This window comes from Rhinolophus sinicus, linkage group LG13 (assembly GCF_036562045.2).
Source record: "Rhinolophus sinicus isolate RSC01 linkage group LG13, ASM3656204v1, whole genome shotgun sequence".
In the NCBI taxonomy this organism is placed as follows: domain Eukaryota; kingdom Metazoa; phylum Chordata; class Mammalia; order Chiroptera; family Rhinolophidae; genus Rhinolophus; species Rhinolophus sinicus.
Window position 1 is genome coordinate 6,730,881 of NC_133762.1, and position 18,851 is coordinate 6,749,731.

At 51.6% G+C, this 18,851-nt stretch overlaps 2 protein-coding genes and 1 long non-coding RNA gene across 17 annotated transcripts in view; 1 reads left to right on the plus strand and 2 right to left on the minus strand.

Annotated features, from left to right (window-relative positions):
* Nucleotides 1–481: 481 nt before the first annotated feature.
* On the minus strand, nucleotides 482–13,282 carry NR2F2 (nuclear receptor subfamily 2 group F member 2). Of its 4 annotated transcripts, XM_019726682.2 has the most exons (4): nucleotides 6,756–7,307; nucleotides 5,401–5,570; nucleotides 4,631–5,158; nucleotides 482–1,949 (listed from the first exon to the last, which is right to left on the minus strand). In XM_019726682.2, the coding sequence occupies exons 3-4, from the start codon at nucleotides 5,139–5,141 to the stop codon at nucleotides 1,675–1,677; spliced, it is 786 nt and encodes a 261-aa protein (XP_019582241.1). In that variant the 5' UTR covers nucleotides 5,142–5,158; nucleotides 5,401–5,570; nucleotides 6,756–7,307; the 3' UTR covers nucleotides 482–1,674. The 4 variants fall into 4 exon arrangements, with proteins under 4 accessions (XP_019582241.1, XP_019582239.1, XP_019582240.2 ...); XM_019726680.2 differs by lacking the exons at nucleotides 5,401–5,570; nucleotides 6,756–7,307 and adding an exon at nucleotides 12,846–13,282; XM_019726681.2 differs by lacking the exon at nucleotides 5,401–5,570 and having other exon boundaries at nucleotides 6,756–8,661.
* Nucleotides 11,829–18,851, plus strand: part of LOC141568278 (uncharacterized) — a 79,584-nt gene continuing 72,561 nt past the window's right edge. For all 12 annotated transcript variants that reach the window (XR_012491391.1, XR_012491394.1, XR_012491392.1 and 9 more), the window contains exon 1: nucleotides 11,829–12,215. This is a non-coding gene — a long non-coding RNA (uncharacterized LOC141568278). The remainder of the gene's footprint in view (nucleotides 12,216–18,851) is intronic.
* LOC109444957 (uncharacterized) overlaps nucleotides 16,485–18,851 on the minus strand; it is a 69,724-nt gene continuing 67,357 nt past the window's right edge. Inside the window, exon 3 of the mRNA XM_019726756.2 lies at nucleotides 16,485–17,394. Within this exon, the coding sequence (XP_019582315.2) occupies nucleotides 16,635–17,394 (760 nt within the window). The 3' untranslated portion in view covers nucleotides 16,485–16,634. The remainder of the gene's footprint in view (nucleotides 17,395–18,851) is intronic.

Below are 18,851 nucleotides of genomic sequence, written 5' to 3' on the forward strand. Positions count from 1 at the left end.
CACACCTACTTCAGGAAAAACTCATTGCAAACAACTGCCCTCTATTTACAATACCGTGATTAGCTTGCTTGCACCGTCTTCTACATAACTGTCAGAAATGTACAAAACACTTTTTTCTGATCATAAAATAGATACTGATCTCAAGATTTCTAATACTTTCACAATACCTTCCCTAAGCAGGCACTTAAGTGTGACAAATATAAGGGCCTTTTTTTTTTCCTGGAAAATCCATTTTTAATTAAAAAGAGGATTAGGTGAATGGGGGTGGTTTACTATATCAGTATGGCACTTCCTAAACCATAGATAAACCATTAACTGCAGCTTCCCCCACACACACACCCAAATTAAGCAGACAAATACACTAGTCCACCTTTGAACAAACTGACTCAGGCTCAAAAACAAATGGACCTCCCAGCCCCGCTCAGCAAGAGCTCACAGGGGCTCTTCATAGAAATACAGTGAGTGGGGACAACCAAACAGGTTTCAGATATCAAATAATATTTTAATTTCTGAATACTTTCAATTTTCCTTGGAATATAACACACAAAGACTCGACCAAACAGTTCAGTTATTATAACTTTTACAGTATACAGAAATGTTGCACTTAAAAAAAAAACCTTCAGTTTTTTTTAAAACACAAACTGTAAACTCTAAGATACTGAATCAATCACATTACCTATAAGTGCCAACAGTGTTATTTTGTCATGCTGATTTCAATGGTATTTTTTTAAAAAGGGAAAATATCAACAATTATAATACAAAGGGTTTGCAAATATACAAACAGATATAGGATTTTCATAACAATTCAAGAACTAAGCGGGACCCAATTCAAATTACAAAAGTTCACTTTTTATTCAAAACCTCAGCGTGTGTCTTGGACACATTCCTTGGCTGCCAATAAATTCCACAGTTCATTCTCTTTCTTAAAATATTTTTTAAAAAGCTAGGTTTGTCATGGTGTCTTTTTGGGGGGCAGGTAGGGGGAGTTAAGTGTTGTAATGTGGTTCCTCCAGTTCTCAAATTAGAGCACTCAACTTCACCTAAATTTTTTGGTCACCACTTGTAAGTGCGTTTCCATCATCTGTGAGTTGCCTTCTAAAGTTTTATGTCTTCCTATGATATTTTCATGGACTCAGTTTTAATTCTTGCAGAACATATATTTTAAGGATACACAGTTTTTAAGAAGCCAAGATTATATCAAAACTTATTAAAGAACCACAGAATAAACTGGTTTGGAACCAGGAAAGTACAAAAAAGAACAGCTAGAGGTACATAGACACAGGACAATTAATAATTTGGAAAAAAAAAAAAAGACTTACTTTCTCCATTCTGCTAATTTTCTCCCAATCTCCTTAAATGCACTTTTAGCAATATTTTTCAAAAATTTACCAAAAAAAGAAAAAAGACTAATTTCCTTTTTATACAAAAATGATAAGTAGCAAGTTGTTCTGACCGACACAGGAGTTTTTTTTTTTAATGCATTCTGTAAAAGTTCATTTGACAGTCTTTTAATTTTTTTGAAATTCACAGTCCATTAAATTCTTCCCCTCTCTTCTTTTAGCAAACTTGTAACATCCTTTTACATCCTTCCTTACAGAAGGAATTTAAGCAAACAAACCAGTCTTTTGCCTTTTCTTTCTCTCTGTTTCGCTCCCCCTTCTTATTTTGATTTATTTATTGAATTGCCATATACGGCCAGTTAAAACTACTCCCGGATAGTAACATATCCCGGATGAGGGTTTCGATGGGGGTTTTACCTACCAAACGGACGAAAAACAATTGCTCTATGACTGAGGAGGAGACGGTGCGGAGGGAAGGGAGACGAAGCAAAAGCTTTCCGAATCGCGTTGGCTGGTTGGGGTACTGGCTCCTAACGTATTCTTCCAAAGCACACTGGGACTTTTCCTGCAAGCTTTCCACATGGGCTACATCAGAGAGACCACAGGCATCTGGAAGAAAGTTTAAAAAAAAGAGAGAGAGAGAGGGAGAGAGAGAAAGAGAGAGAGAGAGGGAGAGAGAGAAAGAAGAATTTAGTCATCAGATTAAGAGGTTTGAAATGGGTCACATGAAGTGTGTGTACAGTGCTGTCCAACTGCCCCGACCAGGGTTGGAGCAAATGCCTATGTACTTAGAACTTGGGGGGTGGGGGCGGGGAGAGCATGCAATGGTCCTGGGCTATTTGCTTAAAAATAAAACACAGCTCAGTACACTGCCTGCTGTCACTGTCCCGGTCCTCAGGCTTGGTCACTGGGAGGCCCAAGCAAAGTGCATTGGGTGAAATCTGGCCCAAGTCAGTAAACAGAGAGACAAACAGATGAAACCCAAACTGCCAGTGCCCCTCCCCCCCTCTTCTGTAAATAATAGTTAGGCTTATAATTATATAGTGTGTGTGTGTGGGGGGGCAACAACCTGGCTCAGCCCCGAGTAATGGCGTCCACGACCCAGCTTCAGATTCTCCCCAAAGAGGGCGACTCATTTTTCTCCAGTCTTTGAAACTGATTTAAGTGGCCCTTTAAAACTGATCTTGTCAGTTTAGCCTATTGAAGGGCAGCCATGCAAACTGTGATCTCTCTGTTCATTTGAGCTGTTTCTTTCCCCCCTTTTCTCCTCTCTCTCTCTTTCTCCTTACCACCCCTCCCGTATTTTTTTTTTTTAAACGCAGGTCCCTCCAAGAAGGATTCCCCTCCCCGTTATCTTCAGGAAAACACTTTTCTTTTTCCGATACGTGAAAAGACAATGCGTGCCTTTGAAATGAGGCACTTCTCAGGGAAGATGGTGCAGGTTGTGAGCTGACCTTTCGGGGCTCCCCAGATAAGACATGCATTCTGTGAACCTCAAAACACATCTTCGAAAACAGCCACCGCCACCTCCACCCCAAGAACCAGAACACATGGGATCCTCTCTGGGGCTCTGCATGGCTACAGGCTGTCTAGGTGTGAACGGTCAGGAATGAACAGCTCTGTTTGCACAGGATTCCTTCCCTCTGCATCGGCCTCTGAATCAGATAACAGGAACCTTTATCTCTTTGGGGGGTGATTTGCATTCTCCACATAGGCCTCTACATTTTGCAAATAGTAATGAATTAAAGTGTTACGACAGTACTAGGCATTTCTTTCCTTGAAAGACCAAGGGTAAGGCTAAGAGCTAACAATGATATCAAGAAATTAACAGCCAACCCATCATCTGGGATCATAGGCTGGGTCGTGGGGGTGTGAGGCTGAAGGTGGCTGTGGGGTAGGGGATACCCTGCTTGTACATTTGCATCAGGCAAACGTTCCAGCTATGACAGGTCCCCTGAGAAAAAGCCTCCAGATTCAAGCCTCTGCATACAGCTCCAGACACTGCCCTTTAATTGATTACCCAAGGACTTCTGAGGGCAGACTTTAGGGTGGCTGTGTGGGGTTTTAGGGAAAAGGCACCAATGTATGAAAGACAGTGGGTTAAGGGCTCAGAACCTGCAAGAGATTCAGCGAATGACTTGGGTCCCCAGATTTCCTTCGAACAATAAGGAAGAGATTGTGGACTTTTTGTCTGCCACATGAACTACAAAGCTCTCCTAGTGTCCTGATTTCAAGCTGGAAAAAACAAACAAACAAAAACCAGTGGGTGACTAGGTTGCAAGCCCCACCACTGTCCAAATGGTCATAATGCTGAATTAGGAAGTCCTTTCCCCTCTCAGCTGTGACAAAGGGATCAGCTGACAACTTAGAACAAGAAGGTGGGGGTGGGGGTGGGGGTGATTTCCACCCACCTGGGCTAGGCTGCACTTGCAGCCTGGAGGCAGCCAAAAGGCTCAGGTGTGGCCCAGAGTGGAAAGCCAAACACCTTCAAAACTCATTTGGTCTCAAGAGTTAATTAATATTAGATCTATTACCCACACAGGTTAAACTACATGCAAACTAATTAGATTTCATAATACAGACAATGATGGTTTTTATATCTCCGGCAACATTCATATCCAACCCAAGTTGGCAGACACTTTGGGTTGTTTGAAAATTGCCTTAAGTGTTTGCCTGGGCAGGAGAAGCAAGAGGCCAGAGTCTTCACCCCCTGCAGACATGCTGAAGAGTTATGATGCCCCTTTCTTCCTCTTGCCCCTTCAGGGCAGTCTGCATTGTCTTAATGAGAATAGGATTTGGAAAACTGGTGCCATCAGGTTGGACGTGCCTGGGGCCCCAACTCCTACTGGGCTAACAGGCAAACTCTGCCCCTGCACGATGATGCCAGACCGGCCCAGTGCATCTCCCAGAGGCTCAGCCAGGGTGGCAGACAGAACCATGGGGCAGAGAAGATTCCACAGGCTTAGCGGGCCCAGAGGGCCTGGGCTGAGGGAGGTTAGCAGGGGGATGCATCCCAGCCTGGCAGGAGGGGGCAGGCCTGAGAGGCGTCCCCTTGGCCCACTTGAGAGTCTGTCTGGAGCATCCTCCTGCAGCCCAGCCTTCCTCTCCTCTCCTCTCCCCGACAGGCCTGGTGGGGCCCAGCAGCTAGGCAAAGTTCTCACTCCAAGTTGCACTCAACAGTTTGGCCTCTCAGTGGGGAGCTTGGGCTGGCTCTGGGGACTCCCAAGTTTTCTGGGCCCTAACTCCCGGCTGGGAGCCCTTGGGCGGGAGGTGGCAGGGCTCCTTCCTACCTGAGGTGAACAGGACTATGGCCTTGAGGCAGCTGTACTCAGCGGAGTCAACGTGCAGCGCCTTGAGCTTCTCCACTTGCTCTTGGAAGATCCGTATGTGGTCCATAAAAGCGACCACCCGGTCGGCGGACATGGGCGAGGCGTGCAGGCCGGCGGCGGCCAGGAGCGGGGCGACGTGGAGGGGCATGGAGCACTGCGCTGCGTTCAGCACGAACAGCTCGCTCCAGGTGAGGCGCAGCAGGGCCACTTGGTCGGTGATCTGCAGGTCGGGGAAGAAGGGGATGTTGCGGGCCCACTCGACGGCGCTGAAGAGCATCCGCGCGGCCAGTTCGCAAATGTTCTCGATGCCCATGATGTTGTTGGGCTGCATGCACTGGCTGCCGAAGCGCGACGTGGGGTAGGGCTCGGCGCGCAGCAACAGAGAAATATATCCGGACAGGTACGAGTGGCAGTTGAGGGGGTCCCCGTTGGTCAGCGCAAACTGCCCGTGGGTCGGCTGGGTGGGCGGCATCCTGCCTCTCTGTACCGCTGTAGGGAGGAAAGGAGACGGTGCGACGTTAATGGCCAGCCTTGGTCCCCAGCGCCCCTGGCAGGGCCTGCCCCAGCCCCACCCCCACCTGACCCAGACCCTGCGCCTAGAAAGGACGGGCCGGCTGGCCCCTCCAACGAGCATGCCAGGCCCCACAGCTCTGGGAGTCGCCGGGAGCCCGGCAGCACTCCTCTCCAACCACCACCCAGGCCAGCTCTGGCAGTCACAGCGGCACACTTGCCTCCGAGGCCCGCTCGGGGCTGGGTCGCCGAGGACCCAGAATTGGCCACTTTGCCTCGGGGTCCCCGGCACGGTGGGTGGGAGGTAGCATTCTGGGGACATCTTTCTTCTTTACTGCTAAACAGCTGATATTTCTTATTGATTGGAGGAGAGGGAGCGGGAGGGGCGAGTCTGGGGAGGGGGAGGGAGAGACGCTTTTGCAAAAGACACAAGGGCTCACCCCAGACGGCCTGAGGCCGCCCCGGAACGGCTCTCCCCCAAACCCCGCAGTCCCAGCCCCAGCCGGGCGGGGACTCGGTGAGAGACGAGCAGAGAGCCGAGGTCTGGCGGCAGCGTAATCAGTGCTCGGAGAAAGGGAGACGGAGGGAGAGGGCGGAGAGAGGCCGGCCGCAGCGAGAGGAAGCCGGGGAGAGGCGGGGAGCAAGCGGCCGGCGCAGCCCGCGCAGGGCCCGGGAGGGCCGGGGAGAGCCGGGGAGAGCCGAGGAGGCTCGGGCCGGGGCTGTTATCTGACGCCGGACCGGGAGATCCGCTCTCCCAGAAACACAAAGAAACCCCGGAGATCGCTCGCCCCAGCCCGGAGCCCGCGCCCGGAGCCCAGCGCGCCATTGGCCGAGCCCGGCTCGCCGCACTCGGCGAAATTTTCTATCACAAAGACCCAACTCGCGCAGAGCGAAAGCAGCCGCCGAGGGCCCTCGCCCACCCTTTCCCTACTCCCTATCGCGCTCTCCTCCTTTCAAAAGTGAAAGGAAAAAGGAAAATAGAGGATTTTTTTTTTTTAGCAGAATGTTAATCCACGGAGGGTCACATGAGCGGGGCCCGGGCGGCAGCGTTAATACGGCGAAGTGCATAAAATTGCCATTTGTAATTTGAACCTCCTGTACAAAAGTACAATCTCAGGTTGTGTGTGTGTGTGTTTTTTGAGAGGGTGGGGGCTGGGGAGAGGGGTGGGGAGGAGGGACATATGTTGAACATGCAGGAAAAACCAGGAGAGAGAGAGAGAGAGAGAGAGAGAAACTGAGAGGAGAGAGAGAAGTAAACCAGGCTTTAAAACAACAACAGCAGCAACCACCACCCCGTCCTTTGCAGAAAGGCGAACTCGAATGAACTCGCAGTCCACGCAAAGATCAGGAAAACGGCCCAAAGAGAGAGTGGAGGAGGAGATCAGTCGGCCAAAGCATGCGGATCTGGGGGGTCTGGGCTCCAGTGCAGAACTTGCTTCTAGTATAAAACCCCTTCGAGCTGCAGGGGAAGAGAGGAGCTTGGGGGCTCCAGCGTCCTTACCCAGAGCAGGCTAGCCAAACGCACCCAGGGCCCCGGGACCCCAGGCGAGGAGGGGGAGAAATGAGAGGCCGATACCTTCCCGTCTCATGCCCACTTTGAGGCACTTTTTGAGGCGGCAGTACTGGCACTGGTTGCGGTGGTGCTGGTCGATGGGACAGTTCCGGTTGGCGCGGCACGTGTAGCTCAGGTTCCTCCGCACGCTGCGCTTGAAGAAGCTCTTGCAGCCCTCGCACGTGAACTGGCCGTAGTGCTTGCCGCTCGACTTGTCCCCGCACACCACACACTCGATATGCTGCTGCTGTTGCTGTTTGTCGCCGCCCGGGCCGCCAGGGCCGCCCTGGCCGCCGGCCGCCGTCTGGGCCGGCGTGCTGGCCGGGCCCCCTTGGCCCGGCGTCTGTGGCGTGTGCGGGGCGCCGGGCGGCGGGCCGGGCACGGGCGGCGCCTGCGAGGCCTGGCTGCCCTGCGAGCCGGGCACCTCGTCCTGGGGGTCGCGCCACGTGCTGACTACCATTGCCATATCTATGGGGGCCGCGTCCGGACTTCCTGCTCCCGGGTCGCGGGCTCCGGCGCGCCGCCTTTTGTGTGCGCGCGGGTGCGGGAGGGCGCGGGAGGGCGCCCCAGGGGCTCGGAGGGGGGGGCTGGTTGGTTGAGGTTGGTTAGTTTTTCCTTTTTTGTTTCTGCTTTTGCAAAGTTTTGTCGATGGCTTGTCTGGCCCGGTGTGTTTGTTTTGTTTGTGTCCCTCGGCTCAGCTTGGTTGGTTTCGGGGGGCTTTCCGCCGGGAGGGGAGGGGAAGGGGCCGGGGGAGAGCGAGTGGGAGCAGAACGTGGAGAGAGAGGGAGGGGAGGGAGAGCTGCAAGTCGATTGTCTGGCTTCAAGACAGAAGTAGGAGGAAAAAAAAAAAATCTCTCCGAAGACCTCGCTCGCTCTCACTCGCTCCCTCCCTCTCTCGCTCACGCTGTCGCTCTCAGAGCTGCGGTGCCGGAGAGTCGGAGCAGCAGGAGGAAAAGGAGGACAGGCGACTGTCCGGGGGCCAAGTCCAGGGCAGCCCACAGTCAGCCATTCAGGAAAGCCATCGCAATCGGGAGGACTAGCAGAGCGGAGGCGCCGGTCGCGGGCGCGCCCGGAGGGCCGGGCAGGCCGGGGCGGAGGCCGGCGGCCCGCGGAGTGGCCGGAGCGCTGCCCGGGTCCGGGGGAATCAGCATCAAAGTGGTCCGCGTCGGGCGCTGCGCGGCGTCGTCCTGGCGCTGGGCCGCCGCCGCCGCCCGCCTGCGCCGGATGGAGGCCGCTCGCCGCTCCCTGCGGGCCGCCGGAGCCGCCGGAGCCGCCGCCGAAGCCGCCGGGTCGGGCCCGGAGCCGCCGGGTCTAGCGCCGCCGCCGCCGCTGAAGCCGCTGCTGCCGCTGCTGCCGCCGCCGGAGCCGCTGCTGCTGCCGCTGCCGCCGCCGCCTCACACACATAGGGAAAGAGTCAACTCGCCGGCGGCGCGGGAGAAACGATAAAAGAGAGAGAGGAGGGCAGATCACCACCTAGAAGCACATCCTTCGTGCGCAGAGCGGGGAGAAAAAGACGGAGAGAAAGAATGAAAGAGGGGGGAAAAAGGCAGCACGGCACCCGGAGAAAGGAGGCAACTCGGGGAGAGGAGGAGGAGGAGAAAACACACACGCGCGCACGCACACACACACCGCGGAGAGAAAAGAACAGAGAATCAAAGTGATCAAATATGCTAAAAAGGGGGGCGCGGGAGGGAATGCGATTTATAGGCGCCGGGGCTGGCAGAAGTGGCTTCTCCGCGATCAGCTCACTGAGCTCTCTATATAGTGAACTTTGACACGACTGCTGCAACTTAGCGCACGTTGCCATGGCGACGGCGCGCCTTATAAGGCAGCAGCCGGGGTTGGCCTGGCCAGGCGCGCGCGCGCCGCCCCCTCGCCGTCATTGGCCGGAGCGCGGCGGCCCCGCCATGGCGGCCGCGGGCTCAGCTCGGTCCTAGCGCGAGCGGCGTAGCGGCCGCGGCGCGGGGCGCGCGGGGGGCGCAGGGGGAGGGGAGGGGGGCGGCCGCGCCCCCGCCGCCCCCGAGCGGGGGATGGGTTCGGGCCGGCCCGGGGCGCGCGGCCCCCGCGCTCTCCGCGTCCCGCACCCCGCACCCGAGGTTTCCGCCCCAGCGGGGAGAGGAGCGCGGCGCGCACACACAACGCCTCTTAAAGGCTCCGCGAAAGGCTTTGGATGGAATCGAGGACTTCGCCTCTCGCAACTTGGCGATGCCACGAAATCCGCCGCTCGCGCACCACCCGGGACTCCCGGCGCACGACGCCAGAGAAAGAGAAAAGTTCCCTGGTTTCTTTGCAGAGGGGTAGTGGGTGGGGGTGGGAAGGTGCCGCGACCCGAGCTTGCAGGCATTTTCCAAACGAAAGATTTGGCCAAATCCGGGTGATGGGAGACGCTTTTCTCAGTCAACTCTTATCACTTGCTGGGTTTAGTGACTTTTTTTTTTTCTTAAAGAGGAAAAGAGCCATTCTGTCTTTTCCTTTGTAGGGTTAACATTTCACAGGTATGTGGCCTGACATTTTAATTGCTCAAATAAAGCATCTCGGATGCTGAGAAGCAGAAATAGACTTCATCTCATTGTCATGACGCTATTAAAATCAATTTTCCTCAACTTTAGCCTCTTTCGTTGGTTTTGGCGAACTCTCAAGCCAACGTCCTGCCACGCAGCCAGTGGTGGTGAGAGGGAAAAAGACCGACCTGTCCGCTGACGGACAAGCAGAGGCAGCCTCCCAGACTCCCCGCATACCCTCTGAACACACATGTGAGCGCACACGTTCGGCAATGTACACAGACAAAGACTTCAGCCACTATGCTTCTAGGTCATACAACAGTTGAGCACGGACTTTCTTGCTCCTCAAGTTTCTTTAAAGTATTCATATAGCCATTAAAACACACCCAGAGATCCTGCCCTAAATTGGGAATAAGACCAGAGCAACTCACAAGAACCTCACACCAGCCATATCCTATGTCAAGAGAGCCAGTGCAATAAGACCAACTCCATAAGCCTCTGCCATTCTGTTCAATGGGCTAGAATCATCTGGAAGGTTGTGTCTCTGAATTCCAGGGCATTGGGTTTTAAACATCAAACATCTAGAACTGCACCCCAGAAGGCACTCTGTTCCAATGCACTAAACTTTCTCTTGGGTTAGGACAAGTTAGTGGATTATGATTATTCCATATTCACAGACGAAAACTGTGACTCCGTCATACACATTTTGCACCAAGAAAAAAAACCCTGTAAACTGGTTTGCCAACTAGGTTTATGAACAATTACAATATTTTACAAAAGACACGGTGAGCTGCAGAAAACATGAACACATAGAAACAGTAATTAACGACCAGAGGAAAGCATCTTTGATAGTTCAAAAAACCGAGATGACGAATTTTTAAAAGAAAATAAACCGTACATAAAACTGTCACGTGTAGATTGCATTTTGCATTCACTATCCCTTACAGACACAGGCAGAATACAAAGGTAGGGACCAAGTTGAGAGGTAGGCAGATAGGGGCTAGATTTTAGGGAAGGAAAAATCCTCTTTCCGCTTTATTTCTGAAACCTTAGCTCTCACCCTTTCTCCTCTGAAATCACATATTTCACGAAAGCTGCAGGTGTTAGGATTATTTGAAGGTTGTTAAAACACACACACACACACACACACACACACACACTCTATAGTGGACACTGAACTATCATAAGCCTGGTGAGTAAAGCGATTGCCACAAAGCGAAGCCAGGCTGAGAATTTCAGGTTGATTAGAGACTCACTATAACTTTCTCCTAAAGAGAACAAGAAGGATGGAAAAGAAATTATTTCAGGGAAGGTTTTCTCCCCTCACCTTTCAATTTCCATAATTTGAGAAATTGACTAATTTTACAAATGTCAGTAGATTAGGGGCAAACTTAGCAGAGTTGTGGTGGGGCTGGGGTTGAAACAGGAAAGCTGGTGGGCACCCCCATCTCAATGTAATAGAAGAGAGACTAATTGGTTATAGGGGAATCTTTATCTTGCCTGGTTGTACAGATACTTCCAAGGCAAGATCACACTTTACAAACATAGAGTGGGAACATTTTTGAGGAGGAAGAGTTTTCCCAGTCTACTTAGAGACCTTCGGGGTTTGATGAGCTCAGATTTAAAATGAAGAATTTCCCAGCCATCTCCAACACGACTGGAGCCGGCTAAGCACACGACCACAAAGCTGCCATGAAGTGAGAAGTGTTTCACTCTGTATTTTAGGATTCATTCATAGTTATTCAGATGCTATTAAAAAACTACATCTACACATATATACCAATATATAACTCTATACCTATAGATGTATATATATAGCAGTTAATGTTACTGCATAGGACTGCAGACTGAGAAGAAAAAGGGAACTATTTTAAAATGTCTTTTTTTAGAGATGCCCATTTCCTCTGAACCGCTCTAAGACTGAATGATAAATATCAATATATTGTTACTGTTCAAAAAAAAAAAAAAAAAAAAAGAATCCCAACCCAGTCTTTTATTGCAGATGTAAATTGATTTTAATGAGAAGAATGGCAAGCTTTAATTTGGCTGGAGAAAGTTAGAAGAACATTTGTCTTACTCTGGGAATAAAAAGAAAATCTGCCCAGGAATATTACATATATATATATATATTTACAGAAAGTGACCTGACGGTTGTGATTCTCCAGAGATTAAATCATGCTATGAACACAGACCCCACCAAATGCTGAGTGTAACTCTGAGCTCAGTAGAAACCAGTTCTGTCCACCAGGATTCATTCAATTCCTCCTTTCCCTCCATCCAGCCCGTGTGTGTTTTTCTCTCCCACCCCACTGGAGCTCCATGAATAGGAAAAGAGGCTGCCATTGTATGCCTCTAAACTTCCAAGTCAATGCAATTTTTAACCACTGGCTTGTGGTACTTTGAAAATCACCAGGGGCTGTCAGAGTTGGGTCCTCTGAAAAATTTACAGTGCTAAATCAGAGCATATGCTGGGAGGGAAAAAATTGCTTAAGATTGGAGCAAGTACAGTATCTGTCTGCCCCCTAGTGTAAGAGTCCTCGCTGCCTAAAATTCAACTTTAAAAGAAAAGAAGGTCTTAAAGGGAAACGACTTGAGGTTCACGTAGGCATAGGAGAATGAAACTTCTGTACATTTTAATCTGAATAATTCTCCAGGATTTAAAATTAATTGGCTCTGGCTTGGTCGGACCGGACCTGGATCTCACCACCTCTAGAGTTTCCCGAGTCACTGGCGGAGAGGTGATGATTTTTTTTTCCCCCTGAACTGGGTTTCTGTGCGTCCCCCTCACCCCCTCCTCTTTTTTTCTTTCTCTGTCTCTGTCGTCTCTCTCGCTGGCTTTTTAAAAATGAGGAACCGTTCCTTGAACGTTCTGGACAGAGCCCAGAATTGCTTTTTAAAGTCAGCCCGACGCGGTTGCAATAGACAGCCAAAAGGTACACGTTTGCCTGAAATCCGCACGCCAGCTCCATCACCCCGCCCGATGGTGAGTACCCTTCTCGTTGCGGTTCCCCTTCTAGCTTAGCCGAGCTCTCGCCTCCCCGAGCCGCGGCCGAGGGCGCCGGGCACAGCTTGCCTCCCTCCCTGCCTGGCTGGCTGTCAGTTGCACAAGGTTGCAAAATGCAGCTCAGTGGCAGATCGAACAGTAAATTCTGATACTTAGTGCGAGCCTAGCAGCTCCTTCGCTAGAAAACCGAGTCGTCTATTGCTTGGAAAAACACGCGTAGAGGACTGGTTTGCAGTTTGCTCTATCGGAGCTGATGAGTTTGAGCAGACAGGACGAGCAGAGAGGGGAGGCACCGCAGTCTTTACGCTTTGGTTTAATCATATTTTGGCAGCTTTGCAATTGTATTTTCCCACTCTCCCCCCCTCCTTTCACACACATGTAATAAAATATGGCAATGCATTGAATTGACTGTCCCCCCTTCCACGAACCCCTTAAACCACAGTCCTAGGCATTTCAGACACGATAGCAATCCGTTTTTTTGAAAAATCCCAAGTCACCCCCAACCCCACAGAGCACAAGGAGGAAAGTGAGAAAGGAGAGAGAGAGAGAGAGAGAGAGAGAGAGAGAGAGAGAGAGAGAGAGAGAAATAAATACTGTAAGTAAACATACCAAAACCATATTTGCTTTGTTCAAGGTCCCAAATCGCTTGCATCTTCCTTCTAAACTGGAGTAACTCTCCTTTAGTTTGGCGGGTGAAATAAGCGCTTTGTTGGACCCCTGAAAAGATGTGTCTTTGATAATTAAAGAGACTCTCTTCCTCGGTGTTTATCTAAGCGATTGTGCAAACTGATAAAAAGTAGGCACTAGAGGAGAGGAGGGAACCAGAGGAAAGATCTTCCACCTTAAGGAAATGCTTCCCCATGTATCAGGCGCTCTCAGCCTTGGAAAACCCTGCACACTAACTTTAGAGAGAGGAGGTTTCAGGGAGCTTGTACATAGCTGCTGAGGAATGCAAGCCTCGCCTTTAAGAAAAAAACCCCCAAACCGTAGGTAGGAGATGTCTGGAGTGATCCTCGTCTCTCATCTCATTCCTTACAAGGAAGAGTGCGTTGTTACACCTTGTTTGGGGCTGGAAAGACGAGACTTTAAAAACACCCGTCCAATTGAAAAAAATCTCCCAACTTAATGAGTTTAGTCGGAGGCTGGAGCAAACGGCTCAGCCTCAGCAGAAAACTGCCAACAACTCTAGGCGATATTGCAAAGCAAGACGACCCGAGGCACAGCCAAATTCCACTGTTTGGGGTCGAGAGGGATGGCGGTTAATCCTAAAGCAAGTTGGAAAAAAACAGAGGTGGGAGAGGAGGGGGAAAAGCAGCAGCCTTGCAGACTGGCTCCCCTCACCCTGGATCAAAGATAGAACTTGAAATAGGAGGGCAACGTTTTTTCCTAGGAATCCGTTGGAATCCTCATTTTCTACTTTTAACTCAAGTTCCCCCAAGTGATTTTTTTCCTCTTCCCTGTAGATTCCTGCCCCCCTTTCCCCAGTCCCCATTCTAGAGCTTTCCTGAAGAGGAAACCTATTTCTTTGGGGGGAGGGGTTCCCCATTTCTTGTCTTCAGATAATGGATGCTTAATTCACCCCTCCTTTCCTCCACCCCCCCAAAAAATGAATAAAGGAAGCAGGAATACAATAACTAGAGAAAATGAGAATAAAGTGTGCTGCCTTTCGCAGTTTAATACAGTTTTAACTAATGGATTTTTGTTTTGTTTTGTTTTAAGAGAAGAATAATGGGGAAACACGGATCTTTTATTTTAGGAAACTGTTATGGTAAGATGTATGTCAGACTTGACAAATGGAACTAGAGCTCTTGGCTGTTTCTTGTCCTGGTCTTAAACAGGAATTAAGTTAAACACAGCGCTGAATGTTAATTACATGTTTACTGGCTAATGAAAATTACAAATGGTTTTGCCACCTCAAACAATGATGAAAAGTCTGAAGACACTGTAATTATATACTTTGAGGGAAATAACTCAGAATATTGATCATAAGACGTGTAAATCTTTTTTTAACTATTCATTAATACCATAAATATGGGCTACAGAAGTTTTTTCTTGCGGTTTGTCTCATCAGTTATACCGAATGGATGGATGGTGAGGCTCCTCTGGGAGGGGGCCACTGGGGTAACTCGGGGGGTGCCCCCTCCTTTTCTGTCCCCGCCTCCTTTAACCCCAGCCGAGAAGGTCGAGGGGCAGTTGAACAGGGGGCTGGGCTCGGGGCAGGTGAAGGTGATCACAGCCCAGCCTCTCTTCTCCCTTCCTCTCCCTCCTCCCTTCCCTGCCAGGTCTGATGGATGACCGCCTTCGTCAGCCTGGGCGCCTGTCCGATAGCCTGGCGTGCGGGTTTCTAATGCAGGACAACTCACTGCAACCCGGCGATGCAGCCCTGACAACTTCAGTTTTCTCCTTCAGAGGTGGCTAGGGCAGTTCATTGCAAACAGAAGAAGAAGAAAAAAAAAAAAAAAAAAGTTGAGGGTGGAGGTGGTTACTGGGTAAGGTGGCTCAGGCGGCGGAACCCCCGCCGGTGTCCCTGGGTTTGGGAGTAGAGAAATATTTTCTTGTTTTGTTTTCACTTCGGCCTGAATGGTGGCTCCGCACCCTCTGGCAGGCTCTCCGTTCTCGGGGGTCAAAGGTGAGGGCTGCACTAACCCCAAAAGGCTGGTCTGGCCTGGTGCGAAGGCCGAGGCCCGGACGAGTGGGGGTTGTCAGCCACACCACCGGGCGCTTCCGAGGGGGTGCCTGTGAAACCCGCACTGGGGGCACCGCTCCGAGAGCGGGTTTTAAGTGCAATATTGAGGATTCTTAAAAAGTGCCCTAGGCTTTTTCCCTGAGAATTCCCAAGGCGCTGGTCTTTGTCTTAGAAGGAATGGAGTTTCTGAATGGTGTGAAAGGGACAGAGAGGGTCGCTTCAAATCGATTTTACTTGTCCTTTCTGCCTTTTCGGATCAACGCCCTTCAATGGGCATAGAGGTGCTCTTTCAACCAAAAACTTGTGCTACATTTTCTGCCTGTATTGGTGCTAAATACAATGAGCGCTGGGCAGATTTTTTTCCTTTGCTCTCCAAAGCAAGAAAGCACCCTAATTAAATTGTTTTATAAGGACAGTCAAGACGGACCAATTAAGTATGCATTAGTATAAAGATATAGTCTGCAGATAAGGCGGTTTAGAAAATCATGTGTGAGACAAAGGAGAGGGCAGTAGCGTCAGGGAGGGTGCGTGGGCCCCGCAAGGTCGCTCACTGTCTTCCCCCGGGAATTGCAGAGGCCCGGGCCCCAGGTGAGAGGGACAGGCCCGGTAACAGGTGGGCGACAGCGTCCCGGGTGGAAGAAGCCCAGGGGCCTGGGCTACGTTCTCCTCCTCGGACAACGTGGCCGTCCCAGGTGGAGGGTCCCGCAGGAGGTGGCGAGTGCGTGCAGAGGCCCGCTCTGGGTCGGGCCTTTGCTTGGGAGCTAGGTGCAGGGCAAGGCCCTGAGATAAGGGGAGACCAGCAGGGCCGGGAGGCACGGACACTGCCACTGTCGCGGCCGCAGCCTTCTGGCAGCCAAGATCTGGGTAGGAGGCCCCCTTCCAGCACCTTCAAGCTAAGCGCTTTTTCGCTTCTAAGGAAACGGGAGCTCCTCGGTGAGGAAAGTAAAGTTGCCACCCGACGCCATCTGGCCCAGGGACGTCGAGGCCCAGCCGCAGAAATGGGGGAATGACCGGGGGCTGGAGAAAAGGTAGCGAGGAGAGCTGATCAGGGTTCGGGGGAAACAGCGCGGGGCTTCTCCACCGCGTCTCCGCCCTCTGAGGTGTGGGCGGGCGGAGTGCATCTGGCCCGAAGGCCACGACCCCCAGAGCAGGGCCTGGGCCTCCCCGCGTCGCAGCGCAGGGCTGTGATAGGTGGTTCCCTGGCCGCGGGGGCGAGAGCGCGGTGCGCGGCAGCACGAAGGGCGCGCGGGGCGCACAGGGCGCCCTGGGTCGGGGGCGGGCTGGGGGGAGTAGGGGCGAGAATTAGAGCCTGGAGAGGTGGCTGAATGTCAAAAGTAAAAAGGTTGAAAAGCCAATTTTCCAGGCGCGCTTTCGCCCCCCTTTGCTGGTTGCAGAGGCCGTAAATCAGCGGCCGGCGGCGAGGGCGGGAGGAGCCCCCTCGGCGGCCCGGCGCGGCCCCGCCCGGACCGTGCGAACCTCCCGGTGGGCCCCGAATCGATCCGAAGCCTAGCTGAGGATGTCACCGCACTAAATATTTACTGATCACACACAAATAGCAGGGCTCGAACGATTTTCCTCTGTGCGGAGCGCGCAGAGACAAGGGTAAATCATTTTATTAGTGTGGATAAAGCCCAGAGCACACTCCGCGCTGGAGTGTTTTAAGATGTGTCTTCAACGGGATGAAAAGAGTTAGGGAAATCGATACCGAGTGATTAGAAGCCCCCGGGGTGACGAAGGGGGCCAGGGCTTTCAGGGATTTGGAGAGGCTGAGAGGGGGGAGTGAGCCTCGAGGGGGGCGGCCCGACCACCGCCAGGGAGCTCCCGGGCGCAGGCCCTCTTCCCTTCCTCCTCGACGGGGCGCATGGAGCGGCAGGGCATCCGCCACCGACCGGCTGCGTGGGGACGCGTGAGGGCTGCGAGGGCCGCGGCGGGGCCGAGGGTTTGGGAGCCACGGGCTCCATGCCTCGAGTGGCAGTGGCCAGGTGGCCACTGGAGTGGATCGCAGGCCCGGCGCGGGGACCCAGGCAGGTTCCCCCTCGGCGCGCTCTCTGCAGGCAGCCTCTTGGAGTCAAGGTGTGGCCCAAACGCGCTGCATTGCTCCGCGGGGCCGCAGCATCCCCGAACTTTCTCCTGGACAGATCTCTCTCCCTCGCCTCCTTGCATGTCTGTGAAGAGGATGCAGCGGCCCAGCCTGGCAGCTGTTTCTCCCTCGCGTCCACCAGTGTCCAGAGCGGCCGCGGGGTGGCGGAACCCGCTGAGGACCGCAGGGCGAGTGGATTCCAGGTTCCGGGCTCCAGGGTAGGTGGGAGGAAGTCTGAGGCCGAGGAAGAAGGCAGGGGCAGGGTGACACACAGCAACGAGGCTCCCAGGCCGTCTCCGTTCTCTCCAGGGTGGGAAACCAGCTTTGGGGGGATGAAAGCCACCCTCCAGCAATGGCAGTCGGTATGGGGCCCCAAGGCGGGGTGCAGGAACCTGAAAAGGTGTAAAGGCTGCAGGGTTTGCAGAAGTTAGCAAGGCTTTGGGGGGAGTTTACTGGGGGTGGGGGGGAGAGGAACACCTTCTCCCCGAACTCAGGCAGCAAAATCCTGATGCTTTTGCATATCTGGAGGCGGGAGCCTCGCTGGCTACTGTGGACCAACCTTGAGGTTTCAAACAGCTGCAAAGAATCAGGAAGGCACTAATTTTCTTTTTTTGGGGGGGCGCAAGGTGAGGAAGTGGGAAAATCTTTTTCGTTTCTTCTTCCTTTTCCCGCTCCTGAGTTTTTCCTAAAAAGCTGCTCTTCCTGGAGAAACTGATAGCTTGATTGATTATTTATTTATTTATTTATTTATTTATTTATTTAATTTATTTCTCCCCTAATTGCTCGATCTTCTTGGCAGCTGGAGGAATTCAGTTCAGGCCACCGTATCTGGCTCCTCCGTGCAACAGGACATATAACTACTGATCCAATTAATCGTTTTCCAGAAGGGAGAATTTTTTTTTTTTTAATGGATTTTCCCAGTGGTTTGGAGCGAGCTGTTCAGGTGTGAGGTGATTGGTGCCTCGAATTCCATCCCTGATAATCTTCTAATTCCTGCGATGGAGCTGGGACATCGCTGCCCTGGGGGCTGTCAGGAACCAAACCTCCATTAACCCTTCTGGGTCTTGGCCAGCGAAGGTTAACTACGCTAATATACCAAAGGGGTTGTAGAAAGCAAAAAAAAAAAAAAAAAAAAAAAAAAAAGGAAAAAAGCAATAAAAAAAGGAAGGAAGGAAGAAAAGAAGGAAAGAAGGGAGGGCAGGAGGGAGGGAAATCCCCTCTAGCTGCAAGGATTTTAGAGCTCTCGGCCCTTCTCTCGTCCTCTCCCACCCCCACCCTTCCTGTGACAACGCTCTCATCCATCAAGGCAGCTCACGTCTTGGAGATGGACTTTGGGGAATAAGAAAACATAATGTAGAGAAATATTTTCTTCCATCTAACTGACCATCCAGTTCACTCAAACAGTATTTCTCACATGTGTACAACAATAGATTATTGTGTGTGTGTGGGGGGAGGGGTTAAAAAATACCCCAAACTCAGTACATATTTTACCTCCTTTCACTTAAGCTAATTTAGAATCTTGTCAGCAGCCAAATTATAGCCATAAAATCTGGATAAGATTAGGATATATTCTGCTGGCTTCCACCCTGGTGGCATTTAAATGCGTAGTTATGTAATAGTTATGTGTATTACATACGTATATAAGGTGACTGCACTTGGGCATGTGTATATTCTTATGGTGTTAGAATCCCATGTGTTTAATCCCATGATGGATTAAAGGTCCATATACCAGGCACTAGCTAGAGGCTGTCACTCATGTGTACATGCTGGGGGTCTCGAAGAGCCCCTTGGAGCCATCGCTATTGTTGAAATACAAGCTGAAGCAACTTGGCAATGGTAAAGCCATTGT